The 17,263-nt window shown below is 35.7% G+C and overlaps 1 protein-coding gene across 1 annotated transcript in view; it reads left to right on the top strand.

The window, feature by feature from the left end:
- The window catches only part of ITGA4 (integrin subunit alpha 4), an 89,864-nt gene that overhangs the window by 64,312 nt on the left and 8,289 nt on the right, over positions 1-17,263 (top strand). The window contains exons 18-25 of the mRNA XM_064373282.1: positions 8,260-8,410; positions 9,427-9,522; positions 10,159-10,238; positions 10,653-10,742; positions 12,446-12,536; positions 14,892-14,999; positions 15,857-15,982; positions 17,049-17,168. Of these exons, the coding sequence (XP_064229352.1) occupies positions 8,260-8,410; positions 9,427-9,522; positions 10,159-10,238; positions 10,653-10,742; positions 12,446-12,536; positions 14,892-14,999; positions 15,857-15,982; positions 17,049-17,168 (862 nt within the window). The remainder of the gene's footprint in view (positions 1-8,259; positions 8,411-9,426; positions 9,523-10,158; positions 10,239-10,652; positions 10,743-12,445; positions 12,537-14,891; positions 15,000-15,856; positions 15,983-17,048; positions 17,169-17,263) is intronic.

Genomic DNA, 17,263 nt, shown 5'->3' with positions numbered 1-17,263 from the left:
TGACTGGAGAGGCTTGCGGAGAATGGAATGAGGTCCCAAAAGGGATCAGACTTATAGGTAGAGGAATTAGCCTTAGTTAGGAATCTCCTTATCTTGATCTAACAAGCTATGAAAAGATGCTTGATATTAAGAAATTTCAGTGTGGAAAGAAGGGAAACATAGAGAACTCATGGATAGCTAGGATAAAAAACAAGTTTACATATGGTAATTGAAGGCATTGAGGATATGTTTGGGAACTTGAAAGGAATGAAAAAGATTGAAAATAGCTATTACGATAAAGGTCAGGGAGTCAACTAGGAATAAGTAAAAAGGTTGACAGATAGGGTTGAGTACCCTACTGTGGTGGGATCACATATGGCAGAGAATCAATTAATTATTATCACTTAGGCAATGCCGGTTTAGCCTTGAGCATCCATAGTCCAGAGCCAAAAAGACTTGACCTGTTTGATTGATGATTGAACTTTATACTTAAGTTACCCAGATTGACTGCTAAGATAATCCAAAAACAGTGACTACTGAGTACTTTGTATGCCAACACATAGGGCAGTGCCTTTTTTGATTTCTTAGCTGAATAACTTATAATCTTCCCATTTCTTCTTTCTTCCTAAACTGCTTAATTGTCTTGATATGTTTACCCTCGTGGGCCTTTGATAAGAATAAGAGTTGTGTAGGGGAAATCTTTTCTAAGCTGCAAGTAAAGGAGGTTTTCATTCTCTTAAATCAGACACTTCTGCTGTTACCTTTCATTGTGGTCTCTCTGGCCTAAGAGAAAATGAGACGTTGATATTTATAAAAAAGTATTACTAACTATGCTTCTTTCCTGAAGAATGAAAACGTATCTTAATGAATTATTTATTTTTCTTTGTTACATGTTTTCTCACAACAAAATATCTACTTTGCATTTTTAATTTGAAGCAATATTTCTTGTAGCCTATCAAACCCATTATGATTTTAAATGGAGTGTAAGGCTGTGTTTCTTAAGGTGTTGTCTCTGAGCCACCTTTATGAGAATCACATGGGATATTTGAAATAAATGCAGGTTCCTAAGCCCTAGAACATCCAAGTCAGAGCTAACCGGGACCAGGCCACAGATCTTCACAATTAATAGAGCTCCAAGTTCTTATCACACTGAAACCTAAGAACCAATGTTGTGGTGGTGAAGAGCTTCCAGATTGGAAGTCAAACTGACCTAGTTCAAATCCCATATCTACTGTATTACTAGTGACCTTTTCAGAGAAGACATCTAACCTCTCTAGACCTCTTTGCTCATTGCTAAGTGAATAAAAACAGTACCAACTCTTTAAGGTTGTCTTAAAGGATGATAATGCAGGCCAAGTCCCTAGTGCAAAGCCTGATTTACATGAAGGCTCAATAAAAGTCACTACTGTTTTTGATATATTACGGTTGGAATATATATAGATGATGAAAAGTTTTTTTAGTTTGGTCATATAATGAAACATTGTCAATTCAACACATCATTCTGCATAAAAACTTTATATTCTGAGAATATAGCTGGCTGTGACTGGCTCAGTAGTTTGCAGTCTTACAAGGTTTGAAGTGGCATGAATGTCCATGTAAAGTAGTAGGCACCATACCTTTTGTATCAACTAAGAAAGATACAGGCCATGCATTTCTATTAGATAAACGATAATTTATTTGAGGAACTTTCAAAGGAGAACTCTCCTAATTAATTTCTTAGACTCACAGTGAAAGGTTCTGACAAAGTACTTTGTGTTTTAGTAAATTACACTATCAGACAAAAATATGTCTCTCCCACAGAAGTGTCCTCTCTCCTTTCTCAGAAACAGTAGGTGAATTGTGACCATATGTTCCATGCATTCTCCCAGCTATAACTCTGCTGTCACTAATGGTATTTATGTGCCCAGGAGCAATAAACCTGTTTTAGGTAAATGTATTTACTCAGTAAAGAGCGTGAGTTTCTGAAGACCACAATAATAAACTGTCGACAGTACGCTAAACAGTGCTTATCCTCTCTCTCATCTCTTCATTAAGTCGAGACTTCCTCCTGTATGTCTAAATGCTCAGGACAATAAACTATACTTGAAAGGACTTCTAGTGCAAAATAAAGAGAAACCAACATGACTTCAAGATTACAAACATAATAGAAGGTATTAGCCATCACATAGGCAGTTTAAAAGCAAATCTTTTGTACAGATTACTCATGTAAATGACACCACAATACATTTCTGCACCTCAGTCCTGCTTCCAGAGTGAGTGATGTAAGCTTTCCCTGAACAATTGCTTCTGTATCTGTTAGGAATAGTTTTACTTGCAAGTTTTAGAGTAATTAACTAATAGTGACTTAAACGATAAAAAGATGTAATTATTTTGCATAAAAAGCAGTCTTGAGGAAGGATGTTCACAGCTTTGGTGAACAGCTACCAAAGACTAGACATTTATGGTTATCTTTCCAGCTCTCTCAGCTTTTCCTCATGATCACAATATGGCTGCAGCAGCATCAAGGTTCCAAGCAAGAGAACGGGGAAAAGAGCAAAAGTGCTTTGTTCTTTTTCAGTTGCCCTTCCAGGAAGGGTAGTGCGTTATTAGATGTATTCTGATTAACCAGACCGGTGTTACCTGTTTACCCCAGTTCTGTCATGGTTGAAGGAGAATGGAGTCATCATGATCACAGTAAATTGATCCTGATTCAATTTTTTTTGTTATTGTGATACATTCTCACAAGTTGAACTTGGAGGCCTATCTTCTGACATATTAAGGGAATGCTGCCTGTCTCCTGAATAATCCAGGGTTGTGTTGGCAGCTAAGAAGGGAAATCACCATTGGCTAGACAATAAGCAATGAGCAACATCTGCCACTATGCTGTTAATCCCCCAAAGAGCTAGTCTGATGAAATTGTCCATTTTTAAAATGGAAATAGTAGGAATATTTGCCACACTGACTGCATACAGTTTGGGGAGAATGGATTTATATGCTTTATACACTAAGATGTGTAATTACTGGTTCGATCTTTTAATTTAAACTTTTCTGCTGTTCTCCCCTTGACCTCAATGAATTTGCCTTTCTTCAGTAAAATCTTCCTAAATGTCTGGTAACCTGTCTATTCCAGTAGGCAAGAAGTCTTCAGTATTGACTTTTCCCCTGAAGTCAGTAGTAAAGGGAAAAAAAAAAAAAGATGATGAAATGTTACTTAGGCCCGTAGGCTACTTGCTGCAGGTTACTCTTTCGTCAAATAAATGAGTCGTGTGTCTTGACATAGTGAAGTATGGAATCAGTTTACATTATATTTTATTCTAGCATCTTGATTAAAAACAAGTTAGCTATCAAGCCCTAATTCATTTTAGGGAGACAAAGTGAATTTATTGTATTAAGACTTGCGGAGCACTTCTTGTGAAATAAAACTGTATTATTCACTCAGAAAACACATAGAGCCTGGTGCTGCAGTATATCATTTTTCTATTTTTCCTCTGTCATTTATTAAGTTATGATTCTGTATGTACATGGTACCTTGGTTTGTTTAAGTTACATGGATTCTAGGCTGCTTTGTAAATTTCAGGTCTGCATTATGCATGTTTTAATGAAGAATGAACTATGAGTCCCAGGGACAGCTCTGGTTCAGTCTTGTCGCACTTCCAGATGTGCACCTGGTTCTTTATTATGTCTCACATAGGAAGCTGGTAGGTATCTTTCTGAGAGCATCTCGTTAATGAATCAATTTATAGTAAGATGTATATTTGGGAGAAAAAAGAGTAGAATTGTAATTATGGTAATGTGGCAAAATAGCTTAAAAATGGAAAATAAATCAGGAGTCTGGCTGCTGTAATGTGAACGTTGTGTTTCTCTTTAATTTGCTGTTGTCGTGGAACCTAGCTGTTTATGCAGTGCTTTCACCTTCTGTTGCTTGTCCAAGTGCCAACTTCTTTCCCAAAGGTGTTCAGTGACTAATGCTTTGGTTACAAGCCAGAATATTTTATAAATGTCTATTTCTGGGCAGCTCTTCTACAAGTCTTAATTAGACTTTAATGTCAAACTAAAGTTTACTTTTAGAACCTTGTAGGTTCCTTTAGTTCTAATATGATTACAGAGTTGGGGGACAGGGAATATAGGACAGCCATGTCCCCACACATTTCCTCTCTCCCATTTAACAGTGCCACCAAGCAGATGTGTACTACTTAACCCCAAGGTTTACAACACAGGCACGAGTAAATCACAGCCGTTCCCTAAAATGTTGTGGTAGCACACTATCAGTCAGACTCCTCCACCCTGCAATGGTGCCCAGGGTTTAGAATTACTGCTTTGTTAGTTATTACACTTCTTCCGCATATCCAGCTGCTCAAATCAAGGATCCCAATGTAGAGATGATACATAGCAAGTGTTCTTTCCTTTCTTTTCCGTGTCTGGAGGAGTTGTGAGGACTGAGAGATCATTTTCTCTAATTCTATATGGCTTCTTGGGGTAAAGAACTGCATCCTTTGCCATCTGATAAAATGAAGCTTCCACTATAGTCGGAATAGTACAAAATAGATCTAAAGTAAAGTAAATATGGTAATATGTTATATGTTTATTTTGTAATTAATTTACTCATTAATCAGATTGCTTTATAGCAAGAGCCTGCATCCTTTTTCTATGAAGGGACAGATAGTACATATTTGAGTCATCGTGGGACAGAGATCTCTATCCCAACTACTCAGCTCTGTCACTGTAGTGCAGACACATGGCTGTGTTCTAACAGAACTTTATTTTCTAAAGTGGGCAGAATGGCCTTCAGGTGGTGATTTACAGACTTCTGCTCTACAGTATGCTTGCTTTGTTTATGGAAATTCTAAAATACATATTTTTATTTAAAAATAGTTCCTTATAGTATGTTTTGTTTTTTAAATATAATTTTTCAGGATAATTTAGACTGGTTGTCAAAGTAAGTCAAGATTCAGAGGTTTTAAGGAATTAATCCTGGGTTGAAAAATTATAAGAATCGGCTCCTAGATAGAAACATAAAAATAGATATAAATATGTATATGGCCTATGGAATTACACATGTATGTCCACCAAAAAACTGCAATAGTTTCAAAAATGGAAATTGTCCAAAGTCCCATGGATAACTGAAAGGATAAATAAGATGTGGCATATTCATAAAATAGACTGTATTCACCAATGATAATAAACATTTTACCACTACAGGCATCAATATGTTAATCTCACAAAATTTTGAATAAAAGGAGCCGTGCAAAAGAACAGATTCCCAAAAATTACATACTCAGATACTCAAAGATTAATTACATTTATATAAAATACAAAACTGAGCAAAACCAATTCAGATGATTAAAAATCAAAGAGGTGGGGCTAATAACAGGAAGGAAAAAGCCCAAAGAGTTTTTCAGTGGTGCTGCTCTTATCATTTTCCTTGATCTAGGTGCTACTTTAACACGTTTTCATCTTGTTTAATAAAAACTGAGCTGTACAATTAGGATATGTGCATTTTTCTGTGCATGTATTCTGATGTTTAAAACAGAAAAAAAGGAAGAACTAAGCATTAAAGTGCCCAGTTGCTTAGAAGTTATATTATTAGAGTTATAAAAGTGGGAAAAGTGTCCAAAATTATTTTATCTGCATATTCTGAGGTTTATAAGAATAATTCTCAAAAACCATACCACACTTCCAGTTTTGATTTTGCCATGGTCCTATGATGCCATTAATTTATAGGTCATTTCAGTAGGTTTATCACCACTAAAACCTTAGATCGTCTAAATGGGGTACAGATCACAACAACGTAATCCTAGAAATTTACTTTCTTAGTGAGACGTTTGGAATTTGTATACCATCACAGAACAGATAAACATGGCTTAAGGTTATAAGGTGATGGTAGTTATGCTGCTTCTTTCGTAGACTTCTGTCGGTCAATAACTTATCCATTAATTTCCCCAGTATTTTCTGACATGTTGCTTGGACACCACCAAATCCTTCTTTATGTTTAATACAGACATGTACATGCCTGCATATATTTTTTGAACACTGTGTTGTTAGGCTCTGAGAAAGCATGTTAATCATGATACAGCATCTTCTCCCCACGACAAATTAGTCTAGTGGTGAGAGAAACCAGATAGAAACTTGACATTGTGAAAATATTGCCCAGTGTGCTTTGGGAGAGGGAAAAGCTGCCACCTTACACTGTTAGGGGAAAGCAGTGCAGGGTGTGAAGGTGGTTAATAGTGAGTTTTGGCTGGAACCCAGCTAAGAATTATTGACATCCAAGCTAAATCTTGAAGAATAAGTACAAATCAGATGCATGAGGAGGAGATGTTGATGTCGGAGGGCTAGCTTGAAGAAAGATACAAAACATCCTGGTGTATTAGATGCCTGTTTGTAGATAAATATGACTGAAATAAGAGAATAAATTGTGCAGTGAAAGTGAAGCAGGGGCCAACTCTGGAGGGCCTCTGTGTCATGCTAAGGATTTGGAACTCCTATCTTGAAGGCAATGTAAGGTACTAAACAGACACTTACCATTACCTAGTTTGCTTTCTTGAAAATGTCCCTCTGGCAGTGTGAAGATGGGATTAAAGGAGAAGAGAAGGACTTGAGACAGAGAAATCAATTAGGAACCCAATCCAAGTTATTTTAGGTTCAATGATGATATTTTCAGACTTAAAAATCTTTCCTGAGGCAGCCAATTTAAATAACCATTGTAGTAGAGAAGGAAAAGTATCATGTCTTTACTACCGCAGGCAAAAATGGTTTCCTTTCCTGGTTTCCCAGAGCCCTCTGTGCATAACTTTTGCTCACTTATGTATTTTTTTTTGCATTTATTTACACATCTGTCCTTTATCAGCTGTAGGAAGGAGTAAAGTGTGTTGGTATTTGGGAACAATGAACTTAGTCCCTGATTTATTGTACAGAAACTTTCAGTTATATTCATTCATGAATCTTCAAGTAATGCTTAAAAGCAGAAATTGTTAAACATGTTCTTAAACTCTGTCCTTACATACTCTATCTTTAATCAATTCACAAAAACTAAATTCCTACTGTATCTTTAGTATTTCCATAGTTTATTCAAACACTAATCTTCTATACAAATGTTGGTTCGAATGGCACAATTTAAACATTATTGAAGAAACTTTCTAAATTCTGCAGTGCTAGGTGAATGAATATACATATATATATTTTTATCCTCAGATATTTTGCTTTGGGTCACATACTTCTCTACTTTGAGCTAATTTTTCCAAATTTTAAATTGCTAGATATCTAAGAACTTCTGTCTTTGGGGAAAGTTAATAAAATAACATGCTGTAACTGAAAGTTTTCCTTAGCACCTAGCTGTTCTAACCCTCTCAATGGGAAAAGAATGAACTGTGTAGAAATTTGAAATTGTTTCAAGACTATAGAACATTCCAGCTGTGGCCTTTGAATAAGTTCCTTATGCCTCAAATACTTCATATTTAAAATATTCTAAGGATTTCATACAGTATACATAACCCAGATCTTCACTGAATGGTAGGTAGTATGGGATCAGATGACTGAGGCTTAAAAATGCTAAATCATTTCCCACCCGAAGAACCGCTGGCAGTGCCAGGACTTGAACTCACGCATATGTGTGGATTTGCAATAATCTATACTTTGTGTAATACACAGGAGGATGAAGCATTTCTCCAATTCTGTTTTTAATTTGGCCTGGTTATTGATGAAGATGACCAGCTGCTTCAGAATTTAATTCTAGTCCAACAGATTTTAGTGCCATGCACTTGCTGGGAGATGTAGTTGTTGTTCCTCATGCCTTGCTCACTTCTACCAAGCATTCCTTCTAGTCTTCTCCTTTTCTACCAGTTCTGTCCATTTTCCTCCCTTGGTTCAGGTAGCAGCTGATTCAATGTCTATTTTAGGCTTATAAGAAAAGAAAAAATGATTTGCCTTTAAAAAACGTTGTAAAATAATAAGGGAAATGTTAAAATTACAGAAGTGACAGGTTAAGCAGAAAAGAAGTAAGAAAATACACCAGTTTAATTACAGTTAACAAACTTTCCTTGGGTGACTGAATTTACCAAAAACATGAGAAAGAGTTCTTTTTAATACAAGTTTACATCTTCTTGCATAGGGTCAATCCCATAATTGTTTTTCCAACTCAGTAAGCTATGTTCAGCATAAATTATATATATATACACACACACACACATACATATATGTGTGTGTGTATATATATATATGCATGCTTGTGTACATATATGCAGAAAGAGAGAGAGGGATGTTTATTTCCTAAACAAGAACTAAATAATATTACTTAATCTTTAGGCCCCATGAAAATAAAACATATGTTGCTGTTGGGAGTATGAAGACATTAATGTTGAATGTGTCCTTGTTTAATGCTGGAGATGATGCATATGAAACCACTCTACATGTCGCACTACCCATGGGTCTTTACTTCATTAAGATTTTAGAGCTGGTAAGTACTGTAAACCACAATAGCATGATACTACTTAGTATTTTACTTTATTTTTTAAAAGTAAATGGTAGAATTCACTTCATTGATTTGGGGTATAAGTCTTAATGTTTAGGCTCTTAATTATTTTCAGACTTCCTACGTGCCCATGCTCAGAATGGCAAGTTCTTGGGTCTTAAGTCCAAAGACATTAACCTCCTGTTTTCTAGTGCTAGGAGTAGGAGGAAGCTGCCCGGGTGCTTTTACATTCTCGTTGCTGTAGTCAGCACATGTCTGATGTCGGAACAGTGATGATGTATGCCCCTTGATTGTGGTCCTTGAACAAGTAACCTTGGTCCTTCATGCTGGGCTCTAGAGTTACTGTTCTTTATTTTAAGGTTACATTCAAACAATTAATGGAATCTTCTCTATCCCTTATCAAATTCACTCATCTTTTGTCCAGGGACCACACCTTCACACCAAGAGTGACCCTCAACCGCTCACAAATATATACTACCTTCTTTCTGTAGAGCATTTGAAACCTACTTGCAAAAGTAAGAGTGGAAATTCAAATATTCAGGGACTGTATTTTTAAAATATTTTATACTTGCTTCAATTATAACCTCATTACACCTATTGAGATTATAGCTATTTTGATTAAATACGTTAAACACATTCTCACATACCAGACAGAAGAGGGCCATTAAAATATGAACCTAATAGATTCATCGCCTCATGATTCTTCAAGGAATTTAGAACTTGGATTAAATAGGGGATATACCAAGATGAATAAAACAAGTCCAGATATTTTTTTGTGGAGAATCTGTTTGAATACTATGGTATACCTGTGTGCATATACAAACACATTTATGTATCATTTATTTATATTTCTATTAATCTCAAACATAAATAGAAAATAGTTTCCCTAGGAAAGCAAATACTTCTGGGATGTTATTCTTTTCAATAAGCATCCTTAAACATATGTTACAAACTTTTTATTTCCTTCCTGTCCAAGCCAGTTGTTTCATTTTTCCCATCAGGAAGAGAAACAAATAAACTGCGAAGTCACAGATAACTCTGGCATGGTACAGCTTGACTGCAGTATTGGCTATATATATGTAGATCATCTCTCAAAGGTAAGTGTTTCACATTTATGGTTTTTGTTCACTATCATAATATTTTTTATTCTTCCCTATCTTTATGTTGCATATAAAATATTATATATATTTTAGCTTAAAGTAGGTAGCTGAGTGATGAAATAAAACTGGTTCTTGAAATCTTTGAGCTTTGTGTTTATATTTTTGGCAATGTTCACTGTTGTAAAAGGAGGGTCTGTGCATGTGTCAATCAGAATTCTCCCCCTACACACCCTTCCCCAACACCCCTCACCCCCACCCCCACCCCCACCCCCACCCCAGGTGGTCCTGTCTGCCAGACATGTTACCTTTGCTATACAAAAAGGTGTTTTTGGCAAGAGTCTTCGCTCAAGTTGTGAAAGCATTTCTAATTTTGTCAGTCTGGACTTGCCTGCATTCACATTCGGAGAAGGCTTTGTCTCTGAATGTTACTTGTGGAAATGCATGTACTCTAAAATTATCACAAACCCAGCAACTTCCCTGAATCTTACTGCCAATTGAGAAGTAGCCAATGCCTCTAGAATAGGTTCAGTTCTACATTCCACAGAACAAAAACTTTTAAGAAAAAAATTTCAGATGATAAAAAAATGTACTTAAGATTTTTTTTAATGGACTTTCCTGTTCTGTGTTTTACAGATAGATATTAGCTTTCTCCTGGATGTGAGCTCACTCAGCAGAGCAGATGAGGACCTCAGTATCACAGTGCATGCTACCTGGTATAGTTTATTGTAAAAAAAAAAAAACAAAAAACAAAAAACAAAAAAACAGTACTAGAAGAAATGTACCCCCATATTTTGAGGAGGGAATTAGGAAAACCATGAAACTGTGTTCCATTAATTGTAAGAGAAAACTTCTCTTGCATGGTCTGTTTTTTAAAAAACCAAACAACTACAACAAACTCCCCTATCTAGCATTAGAAGCAAATGATAACAGTTTAAATGATGAAAGAAATTTTCTCCAAACTTGTCCTAAAATTTTTTTTACTACCACATCTGCTTTTATCCCCACTCTCCAACAAGCATTTAAACAAACCTCTGAGTATATTAGGTATAGAGGGTATGTAATTAGTTCCCTCTAAAGATGGTTTGTCTGCTTGGTGAATTCTAACAGCGTGTTTTCTATTTGTGTAGTGAAAATGAAGGGGAAGTGGACAATCTGAAGCATAACAGAGTGACTGTAGCAATACCTTTAAAATATGAGGTTACGCTAAGTGTTCATGGGTAAGTAGACAGAAAGGCCTCCTTTCAAATTTAGAGCTGATTTTCAGTTTTATTGCTTCTTACATTAATGAAAAACCTGTATTCTGGATTTTTTAAATAAAGGATACTATACTGTTTTGATCTCTTAATAATTATCTTGTTATGGTCCTTTGCTTAGCTGTCCATTATAATAATCCACTCTATAATCATCACTGATACTACATCAAACTAGTGCCCAGCTGGAGGAGATTTCTTACTGGGAGAGCCCCAGTAAGCTAGCAGGTCACCGTGAGACTTCAGTTGTGCCCTATGCCATCCATGGGCACCTAGAATTAAGCAATGTGCAGCCTGCATAATCATACTCAATGTCCATGTGAAGTCTGAAGTTCAGAGAAGTGTGAATTTGCCCAAATCACTATTCTGCAGTCCCATATCTACATATGTGGCAAATAGATTGAGATGTGAGGGATCTGGCTGCAAGGAGTCTCTTGTCCTCTTTTTATACCTATGGGATCACCGAGTTCCTCAACCAAAGCTCAAGTATCAGAATTCATTGCTTCTTCGTTATTTTAATGATTGAGTTGATCCCCTTCTCATTCAAGGAAATGTGTAGAGAAAGAAAGGGGCTCATGAAAATCTTCAGTAATTCCACTGGAACTTATTCATGCTGCTAGTCTTTAAAACTACATTTTTACACAATAGAATATATGAGTTACAGAACAAATAAGACAGATGAGCCTTTACTGTTGCTCTAAATCTAAACCATCCCCCAGTCATTTTATCCACTTAGAAAGGTGATATACAGCCATGTAAATGTAAATTGTCAGTGTCTGAAGCTGATCACACGGTGTCAACTGTGTGAGATAAAGCCAACAGGAAGAAAAAAAAAGCCATTCACAGGAGAATAAGACCTAGAGAATCATGAGTAAGCAAATAAAAGTTCATTGCATGTTTTCTGGATGTTCAACTTTTATCTTGCCACTCCTCCTAGCTTATGAGTGCCTTCCCATTTTTCTGTTACTCACATCTCATTATTTTGAACAAGTGATGTTCACCTATTGAACTGCCTAAATCTATGCTATTTGAATTTCTGATTTCTTTCCTGTTGCATAGGTTTCTAATTTGGGATTACCTAATATTAGCTGCCAAATGTGAGCACCTTATGGAGTGGAGGTCTCCATAGAAACATCTTTCTTAAGTTTATTGCAGATAAAAATGTCGAATCACAGGCCTTAAAAAGGAGTAACAGCCTTGTATTCTAACAAAAAGTGTATCATACTTAACGGTGTTAGACTTGTTCCCTAGACTTGGGGTTCTTTATAAGTAGCCAGCAGGGATCATGAAATGGAAAGAAATGACTTCAAAATGGGTAGCATAAATTGAGGTATAAGAGCCCTAGGAAAAAGCCAATAATTTATCCCACATTTGCCAAATTTAAATGAATCACTTAAGGGCTGAAAGAGAAGGAATGGTCAGTAGAAAGAACAAGGTGTAGTGTTGTGAAAGGCAAGAAAAGAATATTAGTGAGGACAGATATTGTCACCCAGGTCAGAGCACATGGCCTTCTAATTTAATTTCTTTTTAAATATAATCTATATATGGCCATAAAACCAAAAGTATTTCATGATGCCTTGTAAATATGCTATAATCCAGTCTATAGAAAAAGACTCTCTATAACACGTCATTGAATGACAGTTAATTACATTTGAATTTGTTTCCACCAGGTTTGTAAACCCAACTTCATTTGTGTATGGATCAAATGATGAAAATGAGCCTGAAACGTGCATGGTGGAGAAAATGAACTTAACTTTCCATGTAAGAAAAGCTAATTGTGTGGTCCATGTAAGAAAAGCTAATTGTGTGGATATTTGTAAAAACCTAAAAGGATGTCACTGATGCATTGCCCCAAGGGACATTGTACACCTATAATGTCCCTCAGCCTCTGTAGACCATGGCTGGCTGGCGTGGGGCTGCAGCAGGGGTACTTCCTGCCTCTCAGACCCCTACTTCCTGCCTCTCAGGCCCCTACTGCTTTCCTTCCACTTGACTTGTCCCTGGTATTCAAGCCCATATCCCCTTATGGGACAAGTGAGAAAGAGCATGCAGTAACAGAGATAATGCCTGAAACAGGCAAAGTTATGGGATGAGCTGAATTTGCTAGAGATGTATACAGGAAACAGGACATGCCAATGGAAGGCATCTTTGGATGCAAATCAGTGAAATTTCTTCTTGGTTCAAACCTTATAAAAGCCTTAACATTACAAGGTAAAGCAGGCTCTTACTGCCCATCTCCATTTAAGGTCACGTGGGTCAGCCTTTCAAGCCATAAGTTTATGAGCTGTGATAAGTGCTTTATCAATTATTAAATAACTTTTAAAGTAGAGAGTACTATCATTATTCAGAAGTATTAGGAGACTGATGTAAACCTAAGTTTTTAAAAACATTTTTGGAGAAATGCCAGATGTAAGTGACAGGGGGATGGAGGCAGCAAATCACATTGCCATGTGTGTACCTATGCAACAATCCTGCATGATCTGCACATGTACCCCAGAATCTAAAGTACAATAAAAAAATAATAAAAATAATTTTGATGTGAAACTGAGATTTTCGTGGTATCAAAGATGTTGGTGATTAGTAAATAAAGATAATTTCAAAAAAATATATTCTTTGAACCAAAAGCACTGTCCAAGCATACTTATAGAATAATCTATAGATGTTGAATGAATCTTGGATTAGGTGTAATATTTTGTAAGACAATGCTTGTCAAAATGTGTATTAGAATTACTTGGGGTACATATACAAAATGCAAATTCCTGGGCCTTGCCCCAGATCTGTGGAAAAAGAATGACCTTGAAATCCTATTGATTGTATGTATACTCCAGTTTTTGTTACACTAGTTAATACTAATGTTGAAAAATTTTAGTCCTCTACTTTGACGTCCCAAGAAATGCCCTTTAAAACCCAATGGGAGTTTGTGCTTTGATAAACTAAAACAGAAACCAAACTGGACTCTAGAATGTTTATTAATTTACAATTAATACTTAAGTATTTTCTACTGAATTTATAATGTAGTGACTGGGACTGGAGAAACTTGCAGTATATAGGATTTCTGTGTCTAGCCAACTATGTAGATTTGTTCTTAGAGGTCTAATTGTTGTTAGGCAAACAGATGATTGTAATTTAGTTATTTAGTGGCATCGAGAAGACCTTGTCTGTAGTACTGGGCACTGCTAGGTATCTGTTGCTGACATTTCCTTCTGCAACTGCCCTGTGCTTTTATGGATTAGCAATTACCACCTGTTCCCAATTTAGAGACATTTACTTTCTTCATCGATGTTACATGCATTCAAAAAATGACTGCAGTTCTGCAAGTCTTTTTTAATCGATGTATTGAGATGCATCTCTTTCTGACTTACTGTGTTGGTTTTATAGTTAAACTGCCAGTTCAGTAGGCTATATTTTGGCCCCATTTCCTTTTTCGGGAATCTTCAATCCCCAGATTTATCATCCTCCTGCATTTTTTGAACAGTATTGTTAAAAACCTGTCGTGCTTTCTCAAAACCCAACAACATACTCGTTTGTAATTTTCTGAATGTGGTTCCTGAATACGAATACATTTTTATTCACTTTCTCCTGCTGATTATCCTCTCAGCATAGTGATTTTGTGATAGCATCATAGGATTTAGAATTACAATACCTGAGTTTTGGTCATAACTCTTGCCATTTTTAAACTTTTGTCTTGGGAACACTAAGAACACGTGTTAGTATTTTCCTTAGCTGGTGAATAGTAAAATATTGGCCTACCCCATGAAAACCAAATGATCATATTTTTAAAATATATAATGTAACATACAAAGGTACATATTGTTTATGTCTCCTAAGACTGTTTCTCCAATAAACCATCAGCCTATATATTTTGGTCTCAACAATACCAAAACTAGAAGGTTAGAAATAATGACTCATTTGAAATTATTAACAAACTTTAAAAATTCTGTTGCTATCTTAAATTCTAACTGTGGATATCCTGTCTCCCTTTGTTGTGCAGCTGCCAACTACAAACCTCCACCAGGATAAATGTTGCAAGGAATATATGGGATCACCTAAAAGCTCATTGATATCTGTACTTATGTTTATAAAGAAAATTTGTTAAAATTTTTTCCTTATTATCAGGTTATCAACACTGGCAATAGCATGGCTCCCAATGTTAGTGTGGAAATAATGGTACCAAATTCCTTTAGCCCCCAAACTGATAAGCTGTTCAACATTTTGGATGTCCAGGTAAAAAATGTATTTCTTCCACCTAACCTTTATTATGTGTCTTAAATACTAAAATAAATGCAAACCAATCCTTTATTCAAGTAATGATGCTAAAATGGATAATTGTTATCTTCAGTCATACTCTAAGCTATGAATTCACATGCATTAAGTTATGCTTTGAATATTATACATTTCATTAGAGCTACAGAATTACAGTGGGACTTTTACATTTGACTTATACAATAACAGAATTATGTTCTACCATTTCCATTGAATAATTATTTTAAGAGTCATTTTTGTGTGATATGGACCTGTAGAAGTAACTTATTAGTAGAATTCTTCATAGAACTTGAAACCACTATTCAAAGATGAAGATTATAGCCTTTTTTTTAAGGGAGCATTATTCAAACCACTTCTTAAGAACAAATATTTTTGCACTGATGATTCCATCAGAATTATTTTGAGCTTGTCAGCTTGCAGACAAGTCAACACATCTACTAAATAGGTTTGAGGTGTGATTTTTGAAAATCTTAAATTCCAGATTTAGAAGGATATGGTGTTATGCTGTTTTGCCTGTGAAGGCAAATATTTAATTTCATGCTAATGTTCTGATATCATTTTTCACATTTCTGTACGGTTAAGGTCATTTTATCAGCTTAGATCCTATATCCAACCCTCTGTAATTGGGCTGGGTTTTTGTGTGTTTGCCACAGATATTTAATCACTCCCAAATATGTCAAAAAATTCCACAATTTCAGAAGTACTTGATGTATTTTAGTAAAGATAAGCTATTGGAACTTTTAAAACCATATTGCTTTTTTGCTTTTTTTTTTCCCAATGTTGAAAGATAAGATTTCTCTTGCTTTCTATCTTCATAGACTACTACTGGAGAATGCCACTTTGAAAATTATCAAAGAGAATGTGCATTAGAGCAGCAACAAAGTACAATGCAGACCTTGAAAGGCATATTCCAGTTCTTTTCCAAGACTGATAAGAGGCTATTGGTAAGTTTCAGTTTTTTAGGTTGTAGTTCTTGCTTTTCGACAGAGAAGTGAGACACTGAAAATCAAGTCAATGGGTTTGAGCAGTCACTCCAATGATAAGAGAGAAGACAAGTTTAGTTAGTATTCTTGCATGAAAGGAACAGACACAATTGGAGAGTTGAGAAGACAAGTTTAGTTAGTATTCTTGCATGAAAGGAACAGACACAATTGGAGAGTTGAGATAGACCCAGGGTCTATCCCCTATATAAATATGTTGGCTGGGTGCAGTGGCTCATGCCTGTAATCCCAGCACTTTGGAAGGCCAAGGTGGGGTGATCACAAGGTCAGGAGTTTGAGACCAGCCCGGCCAATATGGTGAAACCTTGTCTCTACTAAAAGTACAAAAATCAGTCGGGCGTGGTGGCAGGTGCCTGCAATCCCAGCTACTCAGGAGGTGGAGGTTGTAGTGAGCCGAGATTGCATTGCTGCACTCCAGCCTGGGTGACAGAGCAAGACTCTATCTCGGAAAAATAAATAAATAAATAAATACACACACACACATGTTATACATTATATAGCTCCATTTTTTATCTAACAAATGTCACTATTTGCCAACAAGACATTGTTCCAGGCATTTCAGGATACCAAGATGCTGTATTCATGTGGGCAACCTTTATGGCATGAGAATTTTCATTCTTTTCATATTAGTGACTTTATGAAAAGAAACTGGATAAGCAGTCATTACCTTGAAATGACCCACGTTTACAACAAACATAGAATATGTAACTTAGGAAGACTCTGATTAGGAACATTTTTAAAAAAAATTCTGTCCCAGAAGATTGTTAATACAAATAAGAACATATGCTCCAGTTTAAATACTTCAATATAATTTACAAAATAAATATTCATGTCTTGTTTAAAGATAATTTTTAAATGCCACTAAGGAAAGCAGATGTTTAATTTCATATTTATAGAAAGATAATTTTGAAAATGCTATTAGAGTATATATTAAATTCTATATAAAATATTTTTAAAATATTTTCCAATGTTGAAAATTTTAATGTAGCACTTTAATATTCCTTTCAAGTACTGCGTAAAAGCTGATCCACATTGTTTAAATTTCCTGTGTAATTTTGGGAAAATGGAAAGTGGAAAAGAAGCCAGTGTTCATATCCAGTTGGAAGGCCGGCCATCCATTTTAGAAATGGTAAGTCTAAAATACATTGACAACCTGGTTCAGTCATATAGGCAGGATAGTTTGAAGGCATTCAACAAATTAAGGTTTAAATAAAATTTTGGAGT

Source organism: Aotus nancymaae, unplaced genomic scaffold, assembly GCF_030222135.1.
Source record: "Aotus nancymaae isolate 86718 unplaced genomic scaffold, 86718_ANA_hifiasm-v0.15.2.pri h1tg000008l, whole genome shotgun sequence".
Taxonomy (NCBI): domain Eukaryota; kingdom Metazoa; phylum Chordata; class Mammalia; order Primates; family Aotidae; genus Aotus; species Aotus nancymaae.
This window is presented reverse-complemented; position numbering and strand designations above follow the sequence as displayed.